The 24,977-nt window shown below is 43.9% G+C and overlaps 1 protein-coding gene across 1 annotated transcript in view; it reads right to left on the minus strand.

Moving 5' to 3' along the window:
- The window catches only part of TBX4 (T-box transcription factor 4), an 80,351-nt gene that overhangs the window by 22,646 nt on the left and 32,728 nt on the right, over window positions 1-24,977 (minus strand). Inside the window, exons 3-5 of the mRNA XM_087890102.1 lie at window positions 23,976-24,070; window positions 3,729-3,848; window positions 1,763-1,910 (exon numbers count right to left, since the gene is read on the minus strand). Of these exons, the coding sequence (XP_087746228.1) occupies window positions 1,763-1,910; window positions 3,729-3,848; window positions 23,976-24,070 (363 nt within the window). The remainder of the gene's footprint in view (window positions 1-1,762; window positions 1,911-3,728; window positions 3,849-23,975; window positions 24,071-24,977) is intronic.

The following is a 24,977-nucleotide window of genomic DNA, read 5'->3' on the forward strand; positions in this document are numbered from 1 at the left end:
TAATTTAAAACAAATTAAAATTTACATTTAAAAAGGGGAGAAGATTTAGGCCAGGCCAGCTTGATGAAATAGAAAAGTCTTAAGCGCGCGGCGGAAGGTGCGCAGATCCGGGATCCTCCGTATCTCCGGGGGGAGCTCGTTCCAGATCGTAGATGCCCCCACAGAGAAGGCTCTCTCCCTAGGGGCCGACAGCCAACATTGTTTGGCCGACGGCACCCGGAGGAGCCCCTCTCTATGGGAGCGTACTGGCCGGTGGGAGGCTATTGGTGGTAGCAGGCGGTCTCGTAAATAACCAGGTCCTAAGCCATGGAGCGCTTTAAAGGTGATAACCAAAACCTTGATTCAAATTCTCATTGGAGGAAAAAAAAAAGCATCAAGGAAGAAACCTTTCTCCATTTCAGCCATCTTCAGCTGACCTCCTCACTTGATGGAGCCCGGTACGAAGATTAGAAGAAAACAGAAGCTGTATCTCTTGTCAAATTGGTGAGCCTGTCCATGAGGTTGGGATCATCTTTTTAATGCATTCCCCCCCTTTTTTTTGAAATCTGGTTGCAATGTATAACCTTACCCACCGAAGCCACTGCATCCTATGCCTTCCGAAATGCAGTTTTTATTGATGACATTTTCCAGATGAAGTTTCGTCCCCTCCCCTCTTTGTGGGAGAAAGGGAAGCTAGGATTTTCTGAGCCTCGCGTGAGGGTTACTTTTAACTCTTTTGCTGCAGCTTGAGATTTGACCAAAAAAAAAGAAAAGAAAAGTGTGTAGCATTTAAAACATCTTCTATCTTCTCCTATTTGGTACCCAAAGGGCCTTCATCAAGGGGAACCTTAGTGGGTTTTATAAATATCTCCAAAAGAATTAATCGGCAGAATTAATTTGATTAGTTAAAGTAGGGGACTGGAGGCTAAAACATATGAAGAAGGGTTGCAGGAATTGGGTATGTCTAGTTTGATGAAAAGAAGGACTAGGGGAGACATGATAGCAGTCTTCCAATATCTCAGGGGGGAGGGAGTCAAGCTATTCTCCAAAGCACCTGAGGGCAGGAGAAGAAGCAATGGGTGGAAACTCAGAGAAGCAACTTAGAACTAAGGAGGAATTTCCTGACAGTGAGAACAATTAATCAGTGGAACAACTTGCCACCAGAAGTTGTGAATGCTCCAACACTGGAAGTTTTTAAGAAGAGATTGGACAACCATTTGTCTGAAGTAGAGTAGGGTTTCCTGTTTGAACAGGGGATTGGACTTGATGATCTCCAAGATCCCTTCCAGCTCTATGCTGATTGATAGCAGAGTTCCAATATTTGAGGGGCTGCCCCAGAAAGGGGGGGTGGTCAAGCTATTTTCCAAAGCACCCGAAGGCCAGATAAGGAACAATAGATGGAAACTGATCAAGGAGAGATTCAACCTGGAAATAAAGAGGAATTTTCTGACCGTGAGAGCAATCAAGCGATGGAACAGAAGTTGCCTTCAGAAGTTGTGGGAGCTTCATCACTGGAGGCTTTCAAGAAGAGACTGGACTGCCATCTGTCAGAAATGGTGTAGGGCCTACTGGGCAGGGGGTCAGACTAGATGACCTTTAAGGCCCCTTCCAGCTCTGTTAATCTGTAAATCTCTAAATTTGCATGGCGGAAATGATATCATTTTTGCAGGGACATTATTACCAGGTAGGTGACATCCTTGGTAGCTTCCTCTTCCTCTACTGGTGATCAGATGGCAGTGTTTATAGAGTGAGGCTAGAAGAAACGTTAGGAAATTTCTCTTACGTGTCCGAAGGGATCTAAGTGGTTGTTGGTGAGTTTTAGCTTCTGGAAAGACACAAGTTGACGCATCCAATGAGTTCCAGTAGCTGGAGAGTCAGGGTGAACATATAACCGTCCGGGCATCGCAGGTTCAGCTTTTCCTGCCACCATCCTATATTCAAAACGATACAAGAACTTAAATTAATACATGTAATAACAGCTGCAAGGATTGTTTATGCACAAAATTGGAAAGCGGAGAAAATACCTTTGGAAGAAGAAGTAATTAAAAAAAATCTTAGATTGTGCAGAAATGAATAGATTAACTCTGATGATTAAAGATAGAGAAGACTCAGAATATTTTAAAATATGGAATGATTTTCATTATTGGTTGGAGAAGAGATATAATTGATATTGATATTGTGGACTGGATAAGGATCAAGATAGAAGTAATGACACCTATACAGAAAAAGAAAGAACTTTGGAAGATAACACCGAGATGTCACAGAGAAGAGACAACTGATGTATTAAATGTTTGTTTGTCTAAAAAATAAAAAACTTTTTAAAAAAACACAAGAACTTAAATTAAATTAAAGCACAGGGTTGGACTAGAAGACCTCTAAGGTCCCTTCCAAACTCTGTTATTCTATATTCCATAAATTTCCCAGCCTCTCTTTATCAATTCAGCAAGGCGGCTAGCTAGCTAACCTCAACAAAAGTCCAGCTTCCTTTTTTTTTTCGTACAAAACTTTCATACGGAGCAACACTTCCCCCCAAATAGTCCCCGACTTACAACCATTCATTCAAAGTTACAACGGCACTGGGAAAAAAAACCCGACTTATGACCATTTTTAAGGCTGTTGCAGCATTCCCACGGTCACATGGTCAAAATCCAGACACTTGGCAACTGACTCATACTTACGACAATTGCAGTGTTCCGGGATCCCGTGATCCACTTTGCAACTTTCAGACAAGCAAAGTCAATGGGGAAACCAGATTCACTTAACAACCAGGGTTACTAAAAACTGCAGTGATTCACTTAACAACTGTGGCAGGAATGGTCATAAAGTGAGGCAAAGCTCACTTAACAACAAGTCTCGCTGAGCAGTTGAGTTCAGTTGTGGCCGTAAGTCGAGGACTTGCCTTTACAACTTTTACAAAACACAATTGGGTCCAGAATTTCTGTTGCTTAAGGGAGTTGTGTCAATTTTGCAACCTTTCCTGCCACGATTGTTAAGCGAATCACTGCAGTTGTTAAGTGAATGGCATGGTCGTTAAGTGAATCCAGCTTCCCTGGTCAGTACAGGCAGTCCTCAACTTACAACCGTTCATTTAGTGAACGTTCAAAGTTACGACGATACTGGGAAATGTGACTTGTGACCGTTTTTCACACTTACGACCTCTGTAGCAGCCCCACGATGAAAAACTCAGATGCTTGGCAACTGGTTCATACTTATGACCGCTGCTGTGTCCCAAGGCCATGTGATCCCCTTTTGCAACTTTTTGATAAGCGAAATCAATGGGGAAGCCGGATTCACTTAACAACCGTGGCACGAAAGGTCGTAAAATGGGACAAAGCTCACTTAAGAAATGTCTCACTTCACAACAGAAATGTTGGTCTCAATTGTGGTCGTAAGTCGAGGACTACCTGTAGTCGGCTGGGAAGGTTGCAAATGGTGACCACACCACATGACCTTTGGAGGCTACAGTGGCCATCAATTCCTGCTGGTTGGCAAATGCCCGAATTTTCATCAGGTGACTATGAGGATGCTGACAGTCGTAAGTGCAAGATGCAGACATTAGTCGGGTATTTTTGTTTCCAGTGCAAGAGTAATTCAGTCCTACCTTACAGGGTTGTTGTTGTGGAGGAATAGGAAGAGGGAGGAGTATTGCGTGTGTTCACTGTCTTGAGTTATTCATAAAAAAGTAATAAAGGTGGGATTAAAAAAAATAAAGAAGCAAATCAATAAATCACTGTGCGTTCATCACGTACCACTTGTTGTCGCAGAATTTGTATCGATGATCGTCTGCCGGGACAATATCGATCAGCAAGATGTACTTCGTCTTGGGATTCATCCCAGTTACCTTCACTTTGTAGCTTGGAAACATCCTCCTTATGGAAAAGATGAAAGAAAGGAGAAGAAAGAGGGGGAAACAGAGATGGAGAGGAGGAGTGGGGGGGACAGGAGGTGGAGGAGGAGATGGGGATGGAAGAGGAGAGGGAGGAGGAGGAGGGAGGAAAGAGGGAGGAAATGGGGAAGAAGGAGGGGGAAGGCGGAAGAGGCAAGAGGAGGAAGAAGGAGAAGGGAAAAGAGGAGGAGTAAGAGATGGGGATGAAGGAGGAGAGGGAGAAGAGGAGAAGAGGAAGGAGGAGGAGATGAGGATGTGGATAGGGAGGAGGGAAGAGAAAGGAGAAAGAGGAGGAGGAAGAGAAGAAACAGATGAAGAAAAGAAAAAGTAAAAGAAAAGCAAAAGAAAAGAAGAAAAAGATGATGATGAAGAAATAGATGAAGAAGAAAAGAAGAAAAAGATGAAGAAAAGAAGGTAGAAGAAGAAACAGATGAAGAAAAGAAAAAGTAAAAGAAAAGCAAATGAAAAGAAGAAAAAGATGATGATGAAGAAGAAATAGATGAAGAAAAGAAGAAAAAGATGATGAAGGAGAAACAGATGAAGAAGAAAAGAAGAAAAAGAAAAGGAAAGGAAAAAGATGAAGAAAAGGTAGAAGAAGAAACAGATGAAGAAAAGAAGAAAAAGTAAAAGAAAAGCAAAGGAAAAGAAGAAAAAGATGAAGGAGAAGAAACAGATGAAGAAGAAAAGAAAAAGTAAAAGAAAAGAAAAAAAGTGAAGAAGAAAAGAAGTAAAAGAAGAAGAAGAAATAGATGAAGAAGAAAAGAAGAAAAAGAAGAAAAGAAGAAAAAGAAGAAAAGAAGAAAAAGAAGAAAAGAAGAAAAAGATGAAGAAAAGGTAGAAGAAGAAACAGATGAAGAAAAGAAAAAGGAAAAGGAAAGGAAAGGAAAGGAAGAAAAAGATGAAGGAGAAGAAACAGATAAAAAGAAGAAGAAGAAGAAGAAGAAGAAGAAGAAGAAGAAGAAGAAGAAGAAGAAGAAGAAGAAGAAGAAGAAGAAGAAGAAGAATCAACATTAGACACGTTGAAAAACAAACCGGGTTATAGACCAACTTTTTGTGACTTGATACCGATGATCATTCCCAGAATTTTTTGCATCATCAATTTTTATTTCAGCTACTAGGAAGTAAAGATGCCCATTGGGGCAGGAAGTCAAAAAACTCCTGCAACTGAAGCCACACACCCCTTTTTCAGTGCTATGCCCATGTGACACACATTAAAGAGCAATAGGGCTTTGATCATACAATTATGGTCACCGTTTTACCCTTTCTCTCCACCCCGCATTCCCCCCCCGCCTAATATAATTTATATAATATATAATTTCTTTTGGACTAACAATCAGCCTGAAAAAAACACAAGTCCTAGATCAGGACGTGGATTCACCTCCCTGTATTACAATCTCTGCACAAGGACTGGAGCCCATCCATGACTTTGTGTACCTCAACTCAACTATCTCTGACATTCTCTCTTTAGATACTGAGCTGGATAAACGTATTGGTAAAGCGGTTATTTTCCAGACTTACAAAGAGAACATGGCTTAATAAGAAGCTGACGGAACATACAAAGATCCAGGTCTATCGAGTCTTGTGTCTTGAGGACACTCTTGTACTGCAGTGAGTCTTGGACCCTCTACGCACGGCAGGAGAGAAAGTTGAACACCTTTCATATCCGACGAATTCTTGGCATCACCTGGCAGGACAAAGTTCTAAATAGCCCAGTCTTGGAACGTGCTGGAATTTCTAGCATGTATACACTATTGAAACAGCGACGTCTACGCTGGCTTGGGCATGTCGTGAGAATGGCCGACGGTCGGATTCCGAAAGATCTCCTGTATGGAGAATTAGTGCAGGGAAAGCGCCTCAGAGGGTGTTCTGTCCCCGTACCATGCACACACCCAACCAGCCAGCCGAGGGTTAAATAAACTCTTCAAACACACAACGTCAGTGATAAGGAACTTGGCAGCAACTCCGTGGCTGCCTGCCAAGAGCTTTTACTCCGATAACACAGACAAAAATACACACAGTTTGAATAGTCCAGTTTGTAATTAAATCCACGGCAAATAGGTGTACTTGAAGGTGCAAGTGCCTCGCCAGAGATTAGCTTTGTCCGTCACAGAATCCGAATGGCCACCACACTCCCTTTTATAGCCTGTGGGGTGTGGTCCAGTGACTCAGCTTAATTTCTGGCACGCCTCCTTTTCTGCTGCTCACGCTTGTCTCTCCGATGTTGGCGTGGGTCCAACCACAATGTTTCTTCGTCACTATCCGACGGCTCAGAAACACCTGTCTCCTGGCCAATCTCTTCTCCTTCGGGAGACATCTGAGGCATTGCCAGAGAGGAGGGTCCTGGAGAGGGAGGCCTGGCCGTCTCCTCTCCTTCATGTTCGGAGCCTTCTTCCTCCGATAAGATAGGCTCGGAGGACGGAGCCACAACAGAGGGAGACCACCGCTGCAATATAAGGATATCTGCAAGAGGGACGTAAAGGCCCTGGGAATGGACATTAACAACTGGGAAACCTTGACCTCCGATCGTTCAGCTTGGAGGCTAAAAACGCAGCATGGCCTTCTCCAATTCGAAGAGACACTTGTTCGGCAGGCTGAGGCAAAGAGGCAGTCCCGGAACCAGCGAAATATGGAGGCTGGGCAGGGGACAGAATGTATCCCCTGGCGGAAGGGATTGCCACTCTCGAATTGGCTTTTTTAGTCACTCTAGATGCTGTTTTAGGACCTTTTTCCAGAGCATGATACCATAGTCTTTTGAGACTGAAGGATGCCAATGTGTAATAATTTCTTTTATATTTCCCCTTGCAGAATAGAGAGATTGGAGAGGAAGGGATTTTTAAGAGAGTAAGCAGGACCACATTGGATTGTGGATTACTGCAATGAACTTTATATGGGACCGCCCTTGAAGACCACTTGGAAGTTACAACTGGTCCAGAACATAGCAGAATGCATGATATTGGGTGCCATGTTATACCTTTGTTGTATGAGCTGCTTCCAGGTTTCTTTCAGGCGCAATTCAAAGTACTGGATATCACCTTTAAAGCCCTACAAAGCAGGGGAATCAGGATACTTAGGGACATCTTTCCCTAAAATATATATATCTGTCTCACTAGATATGATGTGCTAGGCATGTTCCAGATCCCCTCTCTGAAATCTTGCCACCTAGTGAGCTCTCAGAAACATGCCTTTTACATGGCTGTCCCTACCTTGTGCAACACGCTCCCGCCAGTGATTTGACGAGCCCTTACCTTTCTACCTTTTTAGAAGGCCATTAAGACCTGGCTTTTTACTGAGAATCTGGGATTGCATGGGTAAAAAACCGGAAGGAGGGTAGCTGAGCCCACTGTGGGAGACAATTACAGCGCAGGGTTTCTTTAATTGTTAATATTGCTTATGTATTGGTTTGTGAGTTGTTGTAAGCTGCCCAGAGTTGCTTTAGATGGGTGGCCATATAAATCTTATATCTATATCTATATCTATATCTATATCTATCTTTTTTTTTTTAATTTGATTTATATGCCGCCCTTCTCCGGAGACTCAGGGCGGCTTACAATGCATTAAGCAATAGCCTTCATACTTTTGTATATTTATACAAAGTCAGTTTATTGCCCCCACAAACTGGGTCCTCATTTAACCTACCTTAGAAAGGATGGAAGGCTGAGTCAACCTTGAGCCTGATGAGATTCGAACTTACAGTAATTGCAGACAGCTGGTGTTAATCACAATGCTTTTAGTCTGCTGAGCTACCAGACCCTATCTATCTGTATATAAATATTATATATATATATAAATATATATATATTCTGAGGTTTTCATGGGTATTTGTATGTAGGTCTTTGGTTATTCGGGTTTTCTCCCACGTAAAATTGGAAGTGTCTTGGCGACGTTTCAACGAAGTCTCATTCGTCATCTTCAGGCTGGTGTTTTCGGCTTCGTGCTTCTAGAAACATATATATATGTTTTTCTTTCTTTTTCGTAGGTTTTATGTGTATTTCTCTCTAGCCAAGTTCCACCTATGTAAACCAAGATATTATGCAGCCCTAGTTCTAGTGAACTAGTGAATTGTGATTTCACTGAACTAGGGCTGCATAATATCTTGGTTTACGTAGGTGGAACCTGGCTAGAGAGAAATACACACACACACACACACACACACACATATATATATATTTCAAATCAAATCAAATTAAATCAAATCAAAAATATATAAACAAACAAACAAATAAATACATCAGGCTGTGTCGGGTAGGATTCAGCTGGTTCGTACCACTTCAAGCAAACTGGTAGTCGGCATTATGCTGTCCTATTTTGCTGTGTTAAATAGGACACGTGGTAAGCACGCTTACATTTTTGGGGCAAACTGGTTATTAAATTATGTGAAGCCCACCTCTGGGCTGTGTGCTCGGGGCTGCTGGCACCAAAGCAGTTCTTTCGATATTCCCCGTTATGTGCCTGCTTACTCTCTTGCAATCCCTTTCTCTCGGATGAATACAAACATTAATTCTCTTCTTGTTCTTATCCCAGTGTTGGGGTGATCATTCCAAAGGACGTAGGAACTGGAACAAAGAAAGCCACAATCGCAAAATGACGGAATTCCTCACTCAGCAAACACTTCGCCTAACCACAGAGATGGCAGTCCCAATTGTTGTCACTAAATGAGGATTATCGGTACGTTTCCAAGACTTTCCTATGTGATTCATTTCTTCCCACAGGGAGAACCATAAAAAAGGGTTTTCCTTTGATTTCTATTCATAGCCTCGAGACCAATTAGATTTTGTTGTTCAGTCAGTAAGTCACGTCCGACTCCAAAGCACTTGAAGGCCAGACAAGGAATAATGGATGGACACTGAATCAAGGAGAGGAAATAAGGAGAAAGTTTCTTGACAGTGAGAATCATCAACCGATGGAAGAGAAGTTGCCTTCAGAAGTTGTGGGAGAGACCCATTAGATTTTGTTGTTCAGTCGGTAAGTCATGTCCGACTCTTCACAACCCCATGGATCATAGTATGCCAGGCCCTCCTGTCTCAGTTTGTCCAAATTCATGTTTGTTGTGTTGATGACACCATCTAACCATCTCATCCTCTGCTGTCCCTTTCTCCTTCTGCCTTCCGTCTTTCCCAACATCAGGCTCTTCTCCATTGAGTCCTCTCTTTCATTAGGTGGCCAAAGTATCTGAATTTCAGCTTCAGAATCTGTCCTTCCAAAGAACAGCCAGGGTGGATTTTCTTTAGGATTGACCGATTATTAGACCATTAGACACGCAACTGCAAAAATACATTTCCATATTTTAATTTTTCCATGCGGTTTGAGATCTTTGCACTTCAAGATCAAGGGAGGTACTAATGCCACTCTATAAAGCCTTAAAAAGACCACACCTAGAGTACTGCATCGAGTTTCGGTCATCACACTGTAAAAAAGATGTTGAGACTCTAGAAAGAGTGCAACCAGGATGATTAGGGGACTGGAGCAGAGGTGGGTTTCAAAACTTTTTACTACTGGTTCTGTGGGCGTGGCTTGTGGCTTGGTGGGCGTGGCAGGGGAAGGTTACTGCAAAATCCCCATTTCTTCCTGATCAGCTGGGACTTGGGAGGCAGAGAATAGATGGGGGCGGGGCCAGTCGGAATTTTTACTACCGGTTCTCCGAACTACTCAAAATTTCTGCTACCGAGAGAGGAAACATGGAACAGATGGTATGATTGGCTGGAAAAGGAATATAAAATTAATGGATAGTGTATAACAAAAGAGAAGATATTATAATGAAATGTTATATTTAATGTGTAATAGGTACGTATATAAAATGTATTGATTATATGAATAAGTATGTAACAAACTATATATTGTATGTATATAGTTGGCTGAATTATAAATTGGATATTACTAAAAATGCTGGTATTGGAAAGCTGTAAAAGTGTAACTAAGATTTAGAAGTTGTAAACGTTGAATAAAAACAATTTTTTAAAAAAATTCTGCTACCGGTTCTCCAGAACTGGTTAGAACCTGATGAATACCACCTCTGGACTGGAGGCTAAAACTTACGATGAACAGTCTAGTGAAGAGAAGGACCAGGGGAGACATGATAGCATCTTCCAATATTTGAGGGGCTGCCAAAGAGAGGAGGGAGGTCAAGCTATTCTCCAAGGCACCTGAAGGCCAGACAAGAAATAATGGATGGAAACAGATCAAGGAGAGATTCAACCTGAAAATAAGGAGAAGTTTTCTGACAGTGAGAACCATCAATCCATGGAACAGAAGTTGCCTTCGGAAGTTGCAGGAGCTTCATCGCTGGAAGCTTTCAAGAAGAGACTGGACTGCCATCTGTCATAAGTGGTGTAGGGTCTCCTGCTTTGGTGGGGGGTTGGACTAGATGACCTACAAGGTCCCTTCCAACTCTGTTAAATCTGTAAATCTCCCCCCCTCCCTCCCGAAAAGAGGCAGAATAGAAAAAAAAGTGGAGAAAAGACAATACAGTACTTAATTTTTAAGGTCAAGATTTCTTCGCCTTTGCCGTTTTTGTTATTTTTTTTTTAAACTAAGCTTTAGGAAACTCTTCTAAAATCAGGCGCGCACGGACAGGCCAGACACAAAGTGTGTTCAGAACAATTATAAACAGAGCGCTGGACGATTGCACAAGGATATTTATGAGAGCCCCGTTACAACAGCTTCCTCTCTCTTTTACCCACCCGGCCCTATCCAAACCCTCCGACATCTAAGCTACTAAAGGAGCCAAGATTTGAAATATTCTAAATGTTAAGTGCTTTTTAATGGCATTTAAAATTAAGCTTCGGCATATGGACTTCATACAGAAGAGACAAGTTGGAGTTAATAATGTCCTGTAGAAGAGGGCTGTAAAATAAATAGTGCGAGCCGAAGTCCGACCCGTAATATATACAACTGAAATTCTTTGCTGGAGAACAAATGAGAAACTTGCATCTCCTCTGAGGTGCCATTTAAGCTGCCAGCTGCGTCCGTAACAGCTCTGAATAACATTGGGTGCCACAAATCAGAATCGATCGACCGGCCAGAGGCACCTGCCAATTTTCACCTCCTTTTCCAGGGGGGGAAAAAGGCATCGTGGAGGGCTCCCCATCTCCCTGCCCCACCCCTCCACCCCCCCCCAGTTTTCAGCTGCAGTCTCTCCATGGCCATTTCAGCATCCTGATAGGCTGATGCATTTTTAGGCACCCCAAGCAACAGGATGGGGGGGAGTCAGCATTTTCATTTTATTAGTAAAGACGTATCTTTGGCTTCTTGGCATGGCTGGGAGTTGCATCCCGAAACTTGGAGGGAGGGAAAGAGGGGAAGAAAGGGGGAAGGGGGAAGGAAGAAAAAGGAAGAGGGGAAGGGGAAGGGGGAGAGAAGAAGAGGAAGAGGGAGGGAGAGAAAAAGGGGAAAGGGAAGAGGGGAAGGGGAAGGGGGAGAGAAGAAGAGGAAGAGGGAGGGAGAGAGAGGGGGAAGGAGAAGAGGGAGAGAGAGGGGGGAAGGAGAAGAGGGAGAGAAAAGGGGGAAGGGGAAGAAGAAGGAAGAGGGGGAGAGAAAAAGGGGAAGGGGAAGGGGAAAGGGGAAGGGAGAAAGGAAGGGGAAGGGGGAGAGAAGAAGAGGAAGAGGGAGGGAGAGAGGAAGGGGAGAGGAAGGAAGAGGGGGAAGGGGCAGAGAAAAAGGGGAAGAGAAAGGAAGGGGGAGGGAGGGAGAGGGGGAGAGAAGAAGGGAAGAGGAAGGAAGAGGGGAAGGGGAAGAGAGAGATGGAGGGGAAGGGAGAGAGGAAGAAATCCTCCCTCCCTCTTTCCTTCCTTCCTCCTTCCTTCCTCCCTCCCTCCCTCCTTCCCTTCTTCTTTCCTTCCTTCCTTCCTTCCTTCCTTCCTCCTTCCTTCCTTCCTTCCTTCCTTCCTTCCTTCCTTCCTCCCTCCCTCCCTCCCTCCCTTCCTCCCTCCCTCCTTCCCTTCCCTTCCCTTCCCAAGCAATAGCACTTAGACTTATATACCTCTTCATAGTGCTTTTACAGCCCTCTCTAAGCGGTTTACAGAGTCAGCCTCTTGCCCCCAACAATCTGGGTCCTCATTTTACCCACCTCAAAAGGATGGAAGGCTGAGTCAACTTGGAGCCATGAGTATCAAATTCCAGGCTGTGGGCAGAGTTAGCCTGCAATGCTGCATTCTAACCGCTGCACAACCACGGTTCTTATGACGTACGACCATTTTTCACATTTACGACCGTTGCAGATCCCTGATCATCATTGTGGCTCTTCTCTGCAGAGCCGGATTTTACAGATTAACAGAGTTGGAAGGGACCTTGTAGGTCATCTAGTCCAACCCCCCCTCCTTGTCCAAACAGGAGACCCTACTACACCAGGGGAGTCAAACTCAAGGCACAGAGGCCGGATCCGGCCCACTGGGTGCTTAGATCTGGCCCCACGGAGCCGCCCTGGAAACAGCGATGGACTGGCCTGAGGTGCCTCTGCCAGCGAAAACGGAGCTCGGGAGGGCTGTGTGTGGTTGCAGGAGGCTGTCGCAGCCGAAAACAGAGCTTGGGAGCCCGTTTTTGCTGGCAGAGTGCTTGGGCCACCACAGGCGCCCCCAAAATAGTGGTGTGTTGCCCCCGGTTCAGACCTGTTCTTTTTTTTTTTTTTTTTTTTGGTAAATATTTTTTTATTTTTTCCCAAACATAAACATAAAATATAACTTTCAAGAACAGAGTTTCAATCCGGTCATAGATGGTTAACATGCTTACATTCTTTTAACACGCTCTATTCCACTTTTCCATGACATCTTTTAAAAATTTAAAACAGAGGGAAAAAAAACAAAAAAACAAATTTAAACATAAAATTCTAACACTTTCATCTAAACAAATCTGATATATCAATACAGTTTTAACTTCAAATTTAATTTTAACTCATTATCTCTGTATCTATATCTCATCAATATCCAAATAGTTATTAACAATATTCTAGTCTCTTATTCTAATTATATACCTTACAATTTCATCACCAAGATTATCAAGTTCAAGTTCAATACAAGTCCATTTTGTTAAAATTTATAAAACACAATTTTATCGACATCTTAATTATTTGATCCTTCTTATCAAATCAAAATATCTTGAACTTTCCAATTTAATATCCCACATATTACACAGTTTTATCACAAGAACATATTGATTATTCTTCTCCAAATTAGCAACTCTTTTGAGATTATTCCCAATATTATCTCCTCCCAATCTCCCAACATTATTGGCTGACTTCCAGCATATTTTATTTGGCTAATTTCTAGCATCATCTCCTCCAGAACTCCTTCCATCGTTTGTATAGAACCGGTAGTAAAACCGATGGGAGGCTCCTCCCACTGACCCGAAGTGATCTGTGCATGCACAGAAGAGCGCACGCGGGCACGATGTGAACCAGTAGTAAAGGTAAGTAGAACCCACCCCTGCCCCAACACGAGTGATGTCATGCTGTCCACGCCCACCCAATCCACGCCCACCCTGGCCCTCCGAGGTCAAACACAACCCCAATAGTTTGACACAATATTGTGTCAAACCCAATAGTTTGACCCAATGTTGTGTCAAACACAACACCAAGAGCCTTGGTGGCGCAGCAGATTAAAGTGGCGTTAAGTGACACCAGCTGCCTGCAATTACTGCAAGTTCAAATCTCACCAGGCTCAAGGTTGACTCAGCCTTCCATCCTTCCGAGGTAGGTAAAATGAGGACCCGGATTGTGGGGGCAATAAGCTGACTTTGTATAAAAAAGAACAACGCTTAGGGGGGGGCCCGAAAGCCCTACTAAGCAGGTATATACAAAAGTATGAAGGCTATTGCTTAACGCATTGTAAGCCGCCCTGAGTTTCCGGAGAAGGGCGGCATATAAATCGAACCAATAAATAAATAAATATGGCTCTCCATGAAATCGAGTTTGACATCTCTGCCCTATACCATCAGATGGCAGTCCAGTCTCTTCTTGAAAGCCTCCAGTGATCATTTTAATTTTAATTTTAATTAGCAATTTTATGATACTGTACACTGCCTTGAGTCCTAAGGGAGAAAGGCGGTATAGAAATATAATAAATAAATAAATAAATAAATAAATAAATAAATAAATAAATAAACAAACAAACTTCTGAAGGCAATTTCTGTTCCATGGGTTGATTGTTTTGTTTTTTTTTTTAATTTGATATATATGCCGCCCTTCTCCGGAGACTCAGGGCGGCTTACAATGCGTTAAGCAATAGCCTTCATCCTTTTGTATATTTATACAAAGTCAGCTTATTGCCCCCACAAACTGGGTCCTCATTTCACCTACCTTAGAAAGGATGGAAGGCTGAGTCAACCTTGAGCCTTGGAGAGATTCGAACCTGCAGTAATTGCAGGCAGCTGTGTTAATAACAGGGTGCTTAGACCACTGTACTATCAAGGCTCTTGATAGTTCTCACTGTTGGAAAATTTCTCCTTATTTCCAGGTTGAATCTCTCCTTGATTCAGTTTCCATCCATTGTTCCTTGTCTGGCCTTCGGGGGCTTTGGAAATGGATGAAATCGGAGAAAACCAAGCCGTGGTCACTCAAACCAGCTTCCTTCTTGGCCTGTCTTCAGAGACCCAGCCTTACTCATCCTCTCCCCTCCCCGCCAGGGGATGTGCCCCACCGTCTCTCTACCCAAACAGCCTGTCTTGGCAGCCCTTGACTAACTCTGCCGGTGGCCAAGAACAAAGCGAAATCAAGGAAAAAGGAAGAAAGGGGAAAAAAAAAAAAAGACGTAGAAAGAAAAAGCCGGGTTAAAATAGCTCGGCAATGAAGTGCGAATGACTTATCCCTCCATAATGAAGTGCTTTCTGTGTCGTTCGGTTTGTCTCAGGCACGCTGGATCCTTCAAATGGCTTTTAAATGAACTGTGAGAAGAGAAACTTCTGAAGATTTCCATGTTTTACAGCTGGGGTTGCAATCATGTTTCATGCGGTGGGAGGGGGGGTGGATTTATTGATTTATTTGTCTCCCAGGAGTCGCCCCACAGTTCTCGACTCCCTGTCAGCGGGCACGGATTCAGAAGAACAGAATAACAAAGCAGGAAGGGACCTTGGAGGTTTTCTAGTCTAACCCCGTGCTGAAGCAGGAGACTCTATATCAGTTCAGACAAATGGTTGCCCAGTCTTTTCTTAACAACTGTGGGAGCCACTGATGACACTCAGCTGTACATCTCCACCCCAGACCAATGATGCCCTCGAAGTGATGTCCCAGAGTCTGGAGGCCGTGCGGGTCTGGATGGGGAGGAACAAGACCTTCCAAGACCGAGTGGCTGTGGATGCCGGCATCCCGATATAGCCAGCTGGTGCCATCGCTGGCTATTGGGGGCGAGACATTGGCCCCCACGGAGAGGGCGCATAACTTGGGCGTCCTCCTGGACACACGGCTGTCTTTAGAAGAGCATATGACGGTCGTGGCCAGGGGGGCTTTTTATCAGGTTCACCTGATTCGCCAGTTGCACCCCTTTCTGAGTCGGGACTCCTTATGCACAGTCACCCATGCCCTCGTCACATCTCGCCTGGACTATTGCAACGCTCTCTACATGGGGCTCCCCTTGAGGAGCACCCGGAGGCTCCAACTGGTCCAGAATGCGGCCGCGCGGGTGATTATGGGAGCGATGTGGCGCTCCCATGTAACACCTCTCCTGCGCGAGCTGCACTGGCTCCCGGTGGTCTTCCGGGTGCGCTTTAAGGTACTGGTTCTCATCTTTAAAGCGCTCCATGGCTTAGGGCCAGGGTACTTACGAGACCGCCTGCTGCTACCGATAACCGCCCACCGGCCAATACGCTCTCACAGAGAGGGCCAGCTCAGGGTGCCGTCGGTCAAGCAATGTCGGCTGGCGGCCCCCAGGGGGAGGGCCTTCTCTGTGGGAGCACCCACCCTGTGGAATGAGCTACCTCCTGGAATACGACTGATCTCGGACCTCCGGACCTTCCATAAGGCCCTGAAGACTTATTTATTCCAGCAAGCCGGCCAGGCCTGAATGGTTTTTAATGGGATTTTTAAATTTTATAGACTTGGGGTTTTAAATTGGGAGGCCGATTGATTTAATCTCTTTTAATTATCCTAACTTTTGTATTGTATGTATTTTAATTTTGGCTGTTCACCGCCCTGAGTCCCTTTTGGGAGAAGGGCGGTATACAAATTAAATTAAAATAAATAAATAAAATTGTTGCAGTTGTTAAATTAGCAACACGGTTGTTAAGTGAATCTGATTTCCCCATCGACTTTAGAATATTTAGAATCAGAATACAGCTGGAAGGGAGCTTGGGGGTCTTCTAGTCCAGCTCCCTGCTCAAGCAGGAGAACCTATATCCGTGATGGCGAACCTATGGCACATGTGCCAGAGGTGGCACGCAGCTCCCTCTCAGATGGCACATAAGCCGTTGCTCCAGTTCAGCTCCACCATGCACACGCTCAGGCTTCCCACCAGCCAGCTGGTCTTCGGGTCTCTGCCATGCATGCGCGGGGGAACGGGGCACATCCAGGGGGGCACATGCGCATGTGGGGGGCACGTGCAGGGGGCACACATGCATGCATGTGGGCTGGGGTGCATGCATAGGGGCCATGCGGACATTGCATTTTGGGGGTTCGGGTGCGCTTTAGGCACTCGGTCCAGAAAAGGTAAGCCATCATTGACTTATATCATCTCAGACAAGTAACTGTCCAATCTCTTATTAAAAACCACCAGTGGTAGAGCACCCGAAACTTCTGGTGGCAAGTTGTTCCACTGATTAATTATTCTCACAGTCAGGAAATTTCCCCTTAATTCCAGGTTGCTTCTCTCCTTGATTAATTTCCATCCTTGATTAATTTCCACCCATCGCTTCTTGTCCTGCCGTCAGGTGCTTTGGAGAATAGCTTGACTCCCTCTTCTTTGGGGCAGCCCCTGAGATATCGGAAGACTGCTATCACGTCTCCTCTAGTCCTTCTTTTCATGAAACTAGACATACCCAGTTCCTGCAACCGTTCTTTGGACGTTTTATCCTCTAGTCCCCTCATCCTCTTTGTTGCTCTTCTCTTCATTCTTTCTAGAGTCTCAATCATCCAGGTCTTGCTTGTCCCAAAGGTGCTTTTTCAGAGGCACCTGGACTTTTGGGTTTTTCTTTGGAGACGTTTCGCTTCTCATCCCAGAAGCTTCTTCAGCTCTTCTTCTCTCAGAGCTGAAGAAGCTTCTCGGATGAGAAGTGAAACATCTTCAAAGAAAAAGAAGAGCCTTGGTGGCGCAGCGGACTAAACTGCTGCTGTTAAAGTAGCACTTAGCTGCCTGCTGCCTGAAATTACTGTGAGTTCAAATCTCACCAGGCTCAAGGTTGACTCAGCCTTCCATCCTTCCGAGGTAGGTAAAATGAGGACCCGGTTTGTGGGGGCAATAAGCTGACTTTGTATAAAATAGAACACCGCTTGGGGGGGGGGTGAAAGCCCTACTAAGTAGATATATACAAAAGTATGAAGGCTGTTGCTTAACGCATTGACATTTTAGCCTCCAGCCCCCTAATCATCTTTGTTGCTCTTCTCTGCACTGCTTCTCAGCTGAAGGCAGCCCCAAAAATATTCATTTATGGATGCCAAGTCTCAAAAGAGTCTCTTTTATAAAGAGAGAGAGAAAGAGAGAGAGAAAGAGAGAGGGAGAGGGAGAGAGAGAGAGAGAGAGAGAGAGAGAGAGAGAGAGAGAGAGAGAGATGGGAAGGAGATGACAGAGGAAAAAAATCTGGCCGATGGAAAATACTTGAGCGAGATCAAAGAGGTTTCGTTCCATGTCCCTCAGTTTCCCAGGGCATCACACTCTTCCTACGCCAGCTTTGCTTATCATAGCACGCCGCTCGTCTCTGACGTGTGATATACAAAACGTGGACAGGCCCTCTTTGAAGTGCAGGATTAGCCCGGGCCCGATCCTTATTCCAGAATAACAAACAACGCAGGTTCAAGAGGAGTTCTCTGTGGGTTTAGTTCATTTGTCAGCCCCAAATTCATTTTCGGCACCCATCAGCACCCTTGGAACTCGCAGCCCGCGGACAGATCGACGAGATTTATCTGGCGGCGGAGCCCCGGGGCGATTAGATGGAGATGGACCGTTTTTAAACTTGGAGATCACTCCAGACAGGGAGGGTGGAGGGAGGGAGAGGCAGAGACAGACCATACCCTCTAGGTTTTATTTAAAACCACTCGTTTTCCCGTTCTGGCGTTTCTTTAAAAAAAATCATCTCTTTTTTTCCTCCCCTTTTCCGTGAAAAAAAAGTCTACGTTACAGGTAGTCCTTGATTTTACGACCACAATTGAACCCAAAATTTCTGTTGCCTAAGTGAGACGGCGCTTCAGTGAGTTTTGCTCCGTTTTACGACCTTTCTGGCCACGGTTGTCAAGTGAATCGTTGCAGTTGTTAAATTAGCAACGTGGTTGTTAAGTGAATCTGGTTTCCCCATCGATTTTAGAATATTTAGAATAGAATACAGTTGGAAGGGACCTTGGAGGTCTTCTAGTCCAGCTCCCTGCTCAAGCAGAAGAACCTATATCATCTCCGACAAGTAACTGTCCAGTCTCTTCTTAAAAACCTCCAGTATTGGAGCATTCACAACTTCTGGTGGCGAGCTGTTCCACTGGTTAATTGTCCTCACTGTCAGAAAGTTTCTCCTTAGTTCCAGGTTGCTTCTCTCCTTGATTGATTTCCATCCATTGTTTCTTGTCCTGCCCTCAGGTGCTTTTTGGAGAATAGCTTGACCCTCAAATCTTCTTTGTGGCAGCCCTTCAAATATTGGAAGACTGCTATCATGTCTCCCCTAATCCTTCTTTTCATTAAACCAGACATACCCAATTCCAGCAATTGTTGTTTATATGTTTTAGTCTCCAGGCCTTTGATCCTCTTAGTTGCTCTTCTCTGAACTTTTTCCAAAGTCTCAACATCTTTTTTTGTAGTACGGTGACCAAAATTGGTTGCCGTATTCCTTCCAGGTATGATCTTGACTTTGCTTGTCAGAAGGTTGCAGAAGGTGATTACACACGATCCCGGGAAATTGCAACCCGTCACAATTATGAACCAGCTGCCAGGTCTCTGAATTTTGATCACGTGTCCATGGGGATGCTGCAATGCAGGGGTGAAATCCAGCAGGTTCTGGAGAACCGATAGCGGAAATTTTGAGTAGCCTGGAGAACCGGCAAATGCCACCTCCGGCTGGCCCCAGAGTGGGGAGGGAATGGGGATTTTGCAATATCCTTCTCCCCCAGGAGTGGGGTAAGAATGGAGCTTTTGCAGTATCCTTCCCCTGCCACGCCTACCACGCCACGCCCACCAAGCCACGCCACGCCCACCAAGCCACGCCCACAGAACCGGTAGTAAAAAAATTTGGATTTCACCACTGCTATAATGATGATAAGTGTGAAAAATAGAAAAATCACTTTTTTCAGCGCCGTTCTAACTTTCAGCAGTCACTAAGTGAATGGTTGTAAGTTGAGACTATTTGTGTGCTGTTAAATTTAAAGACAACATTTTGCCTCTTCCAAGGACTGGTTGATTTTTCTTCGCTTCCTAACCAAAATCTCCAAATTAAGATGACCCTCTTCCTCCCAGCTAAACCTCTCCTGTCTTCCCCTCCAACTTTGAATACACAAAGCATAACAAAGCTAAAATTAGATTTCCACTTAGCCAAAGGTAAATCTTCAAGAGGGCTTTATAAATCCTACAGAAGTGGGAGCGAGATTAATGAAGCCGCTGAATTTCCTAACCGTTATACAGGTAGTCCTCAACTTACGGCCCCCAATCGAGCCCATCATTTATGTTGCTGAGCAAGACAGTCGTTAAGTGAGTTTTGCCCCATTTTACATTTACATGGTACGTTTGCTAAGCGAATCGTTGCCGTGGACAAGGTAGTGACACCATTGTTAAGTGCATCTGGGCATCCCCATGGATTTTGCTTGTCAGAAAAGAAGACCCAGGGGGCACTGCCACCGTTAATCAAGGTTAATCTTGCCAATGAGCAAGAGTGGTGCGGTGGCTTAGAGGCGGAGCTCTCTCCTCACAATAAGGAGGCTGTGAGTTCGATCCTAGGTAGAGGCAGATATTTCTCTCTCTGGGCACGATGAGAATATATCTGCTGAATACAACTCTGCAATGGCAACAGGAAAGGCATCCGGCCAGTAAACACTCAACTCCATTCAGGTGCCCAGTCTCCACCCCGCAAGGGATTATTATGGGGTCATTAAAAGAAGATGATGAGTCTTTCCACTGAGCAAAGTCATCCTAGCTTATGATCTTTATATCTACTGCCTCAATCCCAATGCATAAAACAAACCATGATGAAACAAGATTGAAAGCAGTGAAAGCAATCTGGCGTTTGCAAAGCCATCACTAACCATAATTACAAATCTTAGCTTCTTCGGTCCAATTACCTTAAGCCAAAAGCAGATCAGAAGATGGTTCTGTTGTGACCCAGGCCCAAGTAGGTACTATTATCAGACGCAATCAATTCTAAACAAACAGACTTTATTAGAACAGCTGAGAATTAACTCATTCTCAGCATAGTCCAAACTAATTCAAAACAAATTCTTCATAACACAATCCTTCAGCCTTATCACCAGCCTTGGTCTAATTAGGCAACCTGCCAAAGGCTTTTCTTGGCAAAAGTTCAGAAGCAGAAGACGCCGACAAGAAATAAGCAAGACAAGAAACAAATCTATCAACGTTGTTTTCCGATAAAGAGCCCAAGAGCCATTGCTGGTCTTTTAAGCCTAATGGGAGGGGCCAATCATCTCTTGGCCTTACTCCTGAGTCGTCCTTTTTGCTGTAGCTGCTCTTGCCTTCTGGCAGCTCTTCTCATATGTGCACTAGGAACAGGCTCCTCCTGTTCCTCTGCCTCTCTGCTGTCAGCCTCTGGAGGCTCCAGAGTCCGCACATCACTCCCCAATGGCCCTGGCCCCATCTCTGCCTCTGACGCAGAGCCCTCATCCGGGCCTTCCCCAGCCTCCAGGACTGGGCCATGTTTTCCTCAGCCGCCTCACTGTCCGACTCCGCTGCTAGCTCGGCAGGCTGCTGGCGGACCACAACAGGTTCAACATACAGGTAGCCCACAACATACGGTCACAATTGCACCCACCATTTTGGTTGCTGAGCAATACAATTGTTAAGTGAGTTTTGTCCCAGCTTTACGAACTTTCAAGTCAATCACCGCAGTTCTTCAACTAGTAACACTGTTGTTAAGAGAATCTGGTTTCCTCATTGATTTTGCTTGTCAGAAGGTCGCAAAAGGGGATCACATGACCCCGGGACACTGCAATGGTCATAAATGCGAGTCAGTTGTCAAGCATCCAAAATTTGATCATGAGATCACAAAAATGTTGCGAGGGTCCTAAATGTGAACAAGAGTTGTAAATCACATTTTTTTCAGCGCCGTTGTAACTTTGAATAATCACTAAATGAATGTTTGCAAGTCCTGTAATGTACAAATCCTGATGAGCTGATATTTAATGGTGAAGCTTTGATTCTCTCCATATGTTTAGTTTGAAGAGCTAAGCAACAGTTGTGCAAGAACTTGAAATATTAAGAATTATATTCTTAATTATTATATTATATTCTGAGCCTGGATAGCTCAGCAGACTAATGCATTGTAATTTAACTCCAGCTGCCTGCAATTACTGCAGGTTCGAATCTCACCAGGCTCAAGGTTGACTCAGCCTTCCATCCTTTCTAAGGTGGGTAAATTGAGGACCCAGTTTGTGGGGGCAATAAGCTGACTTTGTAAAAATATACAAAAGGATGAAGGCTATTGCTTAACGCATTGTAAGCCGCCCTGAGTCTCCGGAGAAGGGCGGCATATAAATCAACATTTTTAAAAAATAATAGTAATAATTATGATCGTTATTGTTGTTCCGTGCTCTTTTTCACACATGAACCAGTTCATTCAATCCTAGAATCATTTAAAGGTCTCCAAAAAAAACCTGGCGGGTCGAAGGCTTAACTCATGGCCCGTTTCCCAAATAAATAAATATTTTTTTCCCCAAAAAAAGCTACTCTGTGTGCCAAGATAAAGTCATAATAAAATCCTGAAACTCGAAAAGCGCGTAGATTTATGCTTGGAAACATTCTCCGTCTTGTATAACTGTGGCTCTCTTGTCTTTTATCCGCCAAGAAGTCACCTCGTTTTATGTAAAGTTCAGGGAACTTGGTTAATATAAACTCCCTTTTTTTTCCCCCCACCAAATCTTTTGATGATCTTAATATGAAATAATCTCTCTGCTTCTCCCCCTCCTGTAACTAAAACAGCCACAAACATCGGAAAGATAGCGAGAGCATTTTAAAGATGTTTCCACTTTATAAATCACGCATTCTTGGCAAACGGATCCTGCCCATTGTAAGCAGGTTCTGATGGGGTGTTGTTTTTTTTTCCCCTGGATCTACAAGGGAGTCGGTAAGTAGATGTTAGCAATAAATCCTGGCTAATTTATAGACCTGCTTTCTTTTTGCCTTGTGCAAACAGCAGACAAGAATAGCATGCTTCATTCTGTTATTCCCTTACTCTGCTTTGCAAAGTGAGGGTTAGTTGGCCAGCAGTGACTGGAAGGCAGTTTTTATACATCAGGCAACCTCGTTTTGATCGTGCCACAGTCTTATAATTCAGCCAAGCTGGGTCTCCTTCAACCCTTCCCGAAAAGGCTCCTTCTTTTCCTGCCTTATCTTCCTGATAAATTTTTCCATCGCTGATGTTGCTTTCTTCTGAAATGTCATACGTGCAAATCTGCAAAGTGTTGTCATCCTGGACGGGCCAGCTCCCTTCTTTTGGAGATGAAATGCAAAGTGCAGTGAAAGTCAGTTTGGTCTCCTGGCTAGAAACTCAGGAGAGGGTGAGTTCTAGTCCTGCTTTAGGGATGAAAACCAACTGGGCGACTTTGCGCCCATCACCCAGAGATGGTGAATTCTAGTTCCGTCTTAGACATGAAAGCCAGTTAGATGATTATGGGTCAATCACCAGGAGATCTTGAATTCTAATCCCACCTTAAGCATGACAGCTGTTGGGTGACTTTGGGCCAATCACCAGGACATGGTGAGTTCTAGTCCCAACTAAAGCATGAAAGCCGCTGGGTGATTTTGGGCCAATCAACCAGGAGATAGTGAATTCTAGTTCCATTTTAGGCATGAAAGTTACTGGGTTACTTTGAGTCAGTCCCTCTGTCTCAGCTCAACTCACCACACACACAGGGTTGTTATCATGGGGAAATTAGGAAGTGGAAGGAGGATTAGATATTTATGCCGTCTTAAATTATTTATAAAAATAATAATGCAGAATTTATTTATTTATTTATTTATTAATTTAATTTGTATACCGCCCTTCTCCCAGAAGGGACTCAGGGCGGTGAACAGCCAAAATTAAAAAACATACAAATGCAAAAGTTAAGATAATTAAAAGAATTAAATCATTGGCTACCCAAATTTAAAACCCCAAATCCATAAAATTTAAAATCCCAATTAAAAACCATTTAGGCTAGGCCGGCTTGATGAAATAAAAACGTCTTCAGAATTAAAATTAAAAATTAAAAATCCAGAAAAAGGAATTCTACAGTCATACCTGGCCAAGGTTTCCAGATAGTTCCAGCATCCACATTTTGCAAATTAATTACCTAATTATGTATGTATGTGTGTAGGTAACTTTGTATGTATGTATGTTTTTGGACCATAAGGAAGGTTGAGCGCCAAAAGAATGGAGACCTTTGAACTCTGGTGCTGGAGAAGACTCCTGCGAGTCCCTTGGACTGCAAGGCGATCCAGCCGGTCAGTCCTAGAGGAGATCAACCCTGACTGCTCTTGAGAAGGCCAGATCCTGAAGAGGAAACTCAAAGACTTTGGCCACCGAATGAGAAGGAAGGACTCCCTGGAGAAGAGCCTCATGCTGGGAACGATGGAGGGCCAAAGGAGAAGAAGGGGACGGCAGAGAAGGAGGTGGCTGGATGGAGTCACTGAAGCAGTCGGGGTGAGCTTCAATGGACTCCAGAGGATGGTAGAGGACAGGAAGGCCTGGAGGAACGTGGTCCATGGGGTTGCGATGGGTTGGACACAATTTTGCAACTAACAACAACAACAATATATGTATGTATTGAAACTGATGGTTGCAAAAGCAAGCTTACCTCCCAGCTTTAGTTATGATCATCTCAGTCCCGGCTTCATGAAATTTCTTCCATAGCTCTTTTTCGTGCAAATACACCTTGATATTCTCAATGGTCTTCCAATACATCAAGAAAGAACAAGAATGAAAAGGGAGATGAGTTGCTGGAATGTGGAAGGAGACAGTTATATTTTATCTTGTCTTTTTATGTACACTGAGAGCATAGGCACCAAAGACAAATTCCTTGTGTGTCCAATCATACTTGGCCAATAAAAAATTCTATTCTATTCTATTCTCTTTCTTATTCTCTTCTCTTCTCTTCTATTTCTTATTCTATTATCTTTCTTATTCTATTATCTTTCTTACTCTATTCTATTCTATTCAATCTATTCTACTCTATTCTATCCTATCCTATCCTATCCTATCCTCTATTCTATTCTATTCTATTCTATTCTATTCTATTCTATTCTATTCTATTCTATTCTATCCTATCCTATCCTATCCTATCCTATCCTATCCGACCCGACCCGACCGGACCCAATCCTAACCTATCCTTTATCCTATCCTATCCTATCCTATCCTATCCTCTATTCTATTCTATTCTATTCTATTCTATTCTATTCTATTCTATTCTATCCTATCCTATCCTATCCTATCCTATCCTATCCGACCCGACCCAATCCGATCTGATCCTAACCTATCCTTTATCCTATCCTATCCTATCCTATCCTGTCCTATCCTATCCTATCCTATCCTATCCTATCCTCTATTCTATTCTATTCTATTCTATTCTATTCTATTCTATTCTATTCTATCCTATCCTATCCTATCCTATCCTATCCTATCCGACCCGACCCAATCCGATCTGATCCTAACCTATCCTTTATCCTATCCTATCCTATCCTATCCTGTCCTATCCTATCCTATCCTATCCTATCCTATCCTATCCTATCCTATCCTATCCTATCCTATCCTATCCTCTATCCCATTCTATTCTATTCTATTCTATTCTATTCTATTCTAT

The sequence above is a fragment of the Pantherophis guttatus genome, chromosome 1 (assembly GCF_059756535.1).
Source record: "Pantherophis guttatus breed Tessera chromosome 1, ASM5975653v1, whole genome shotgun sequence".
NCBI classification, from domain to species: domain Eukaryota; kingdom Metazoa; phylum Chordata; class Lepidosauria; order Squamata; family Colubridae; genus Pantherophis; species Pantherophis guttatus.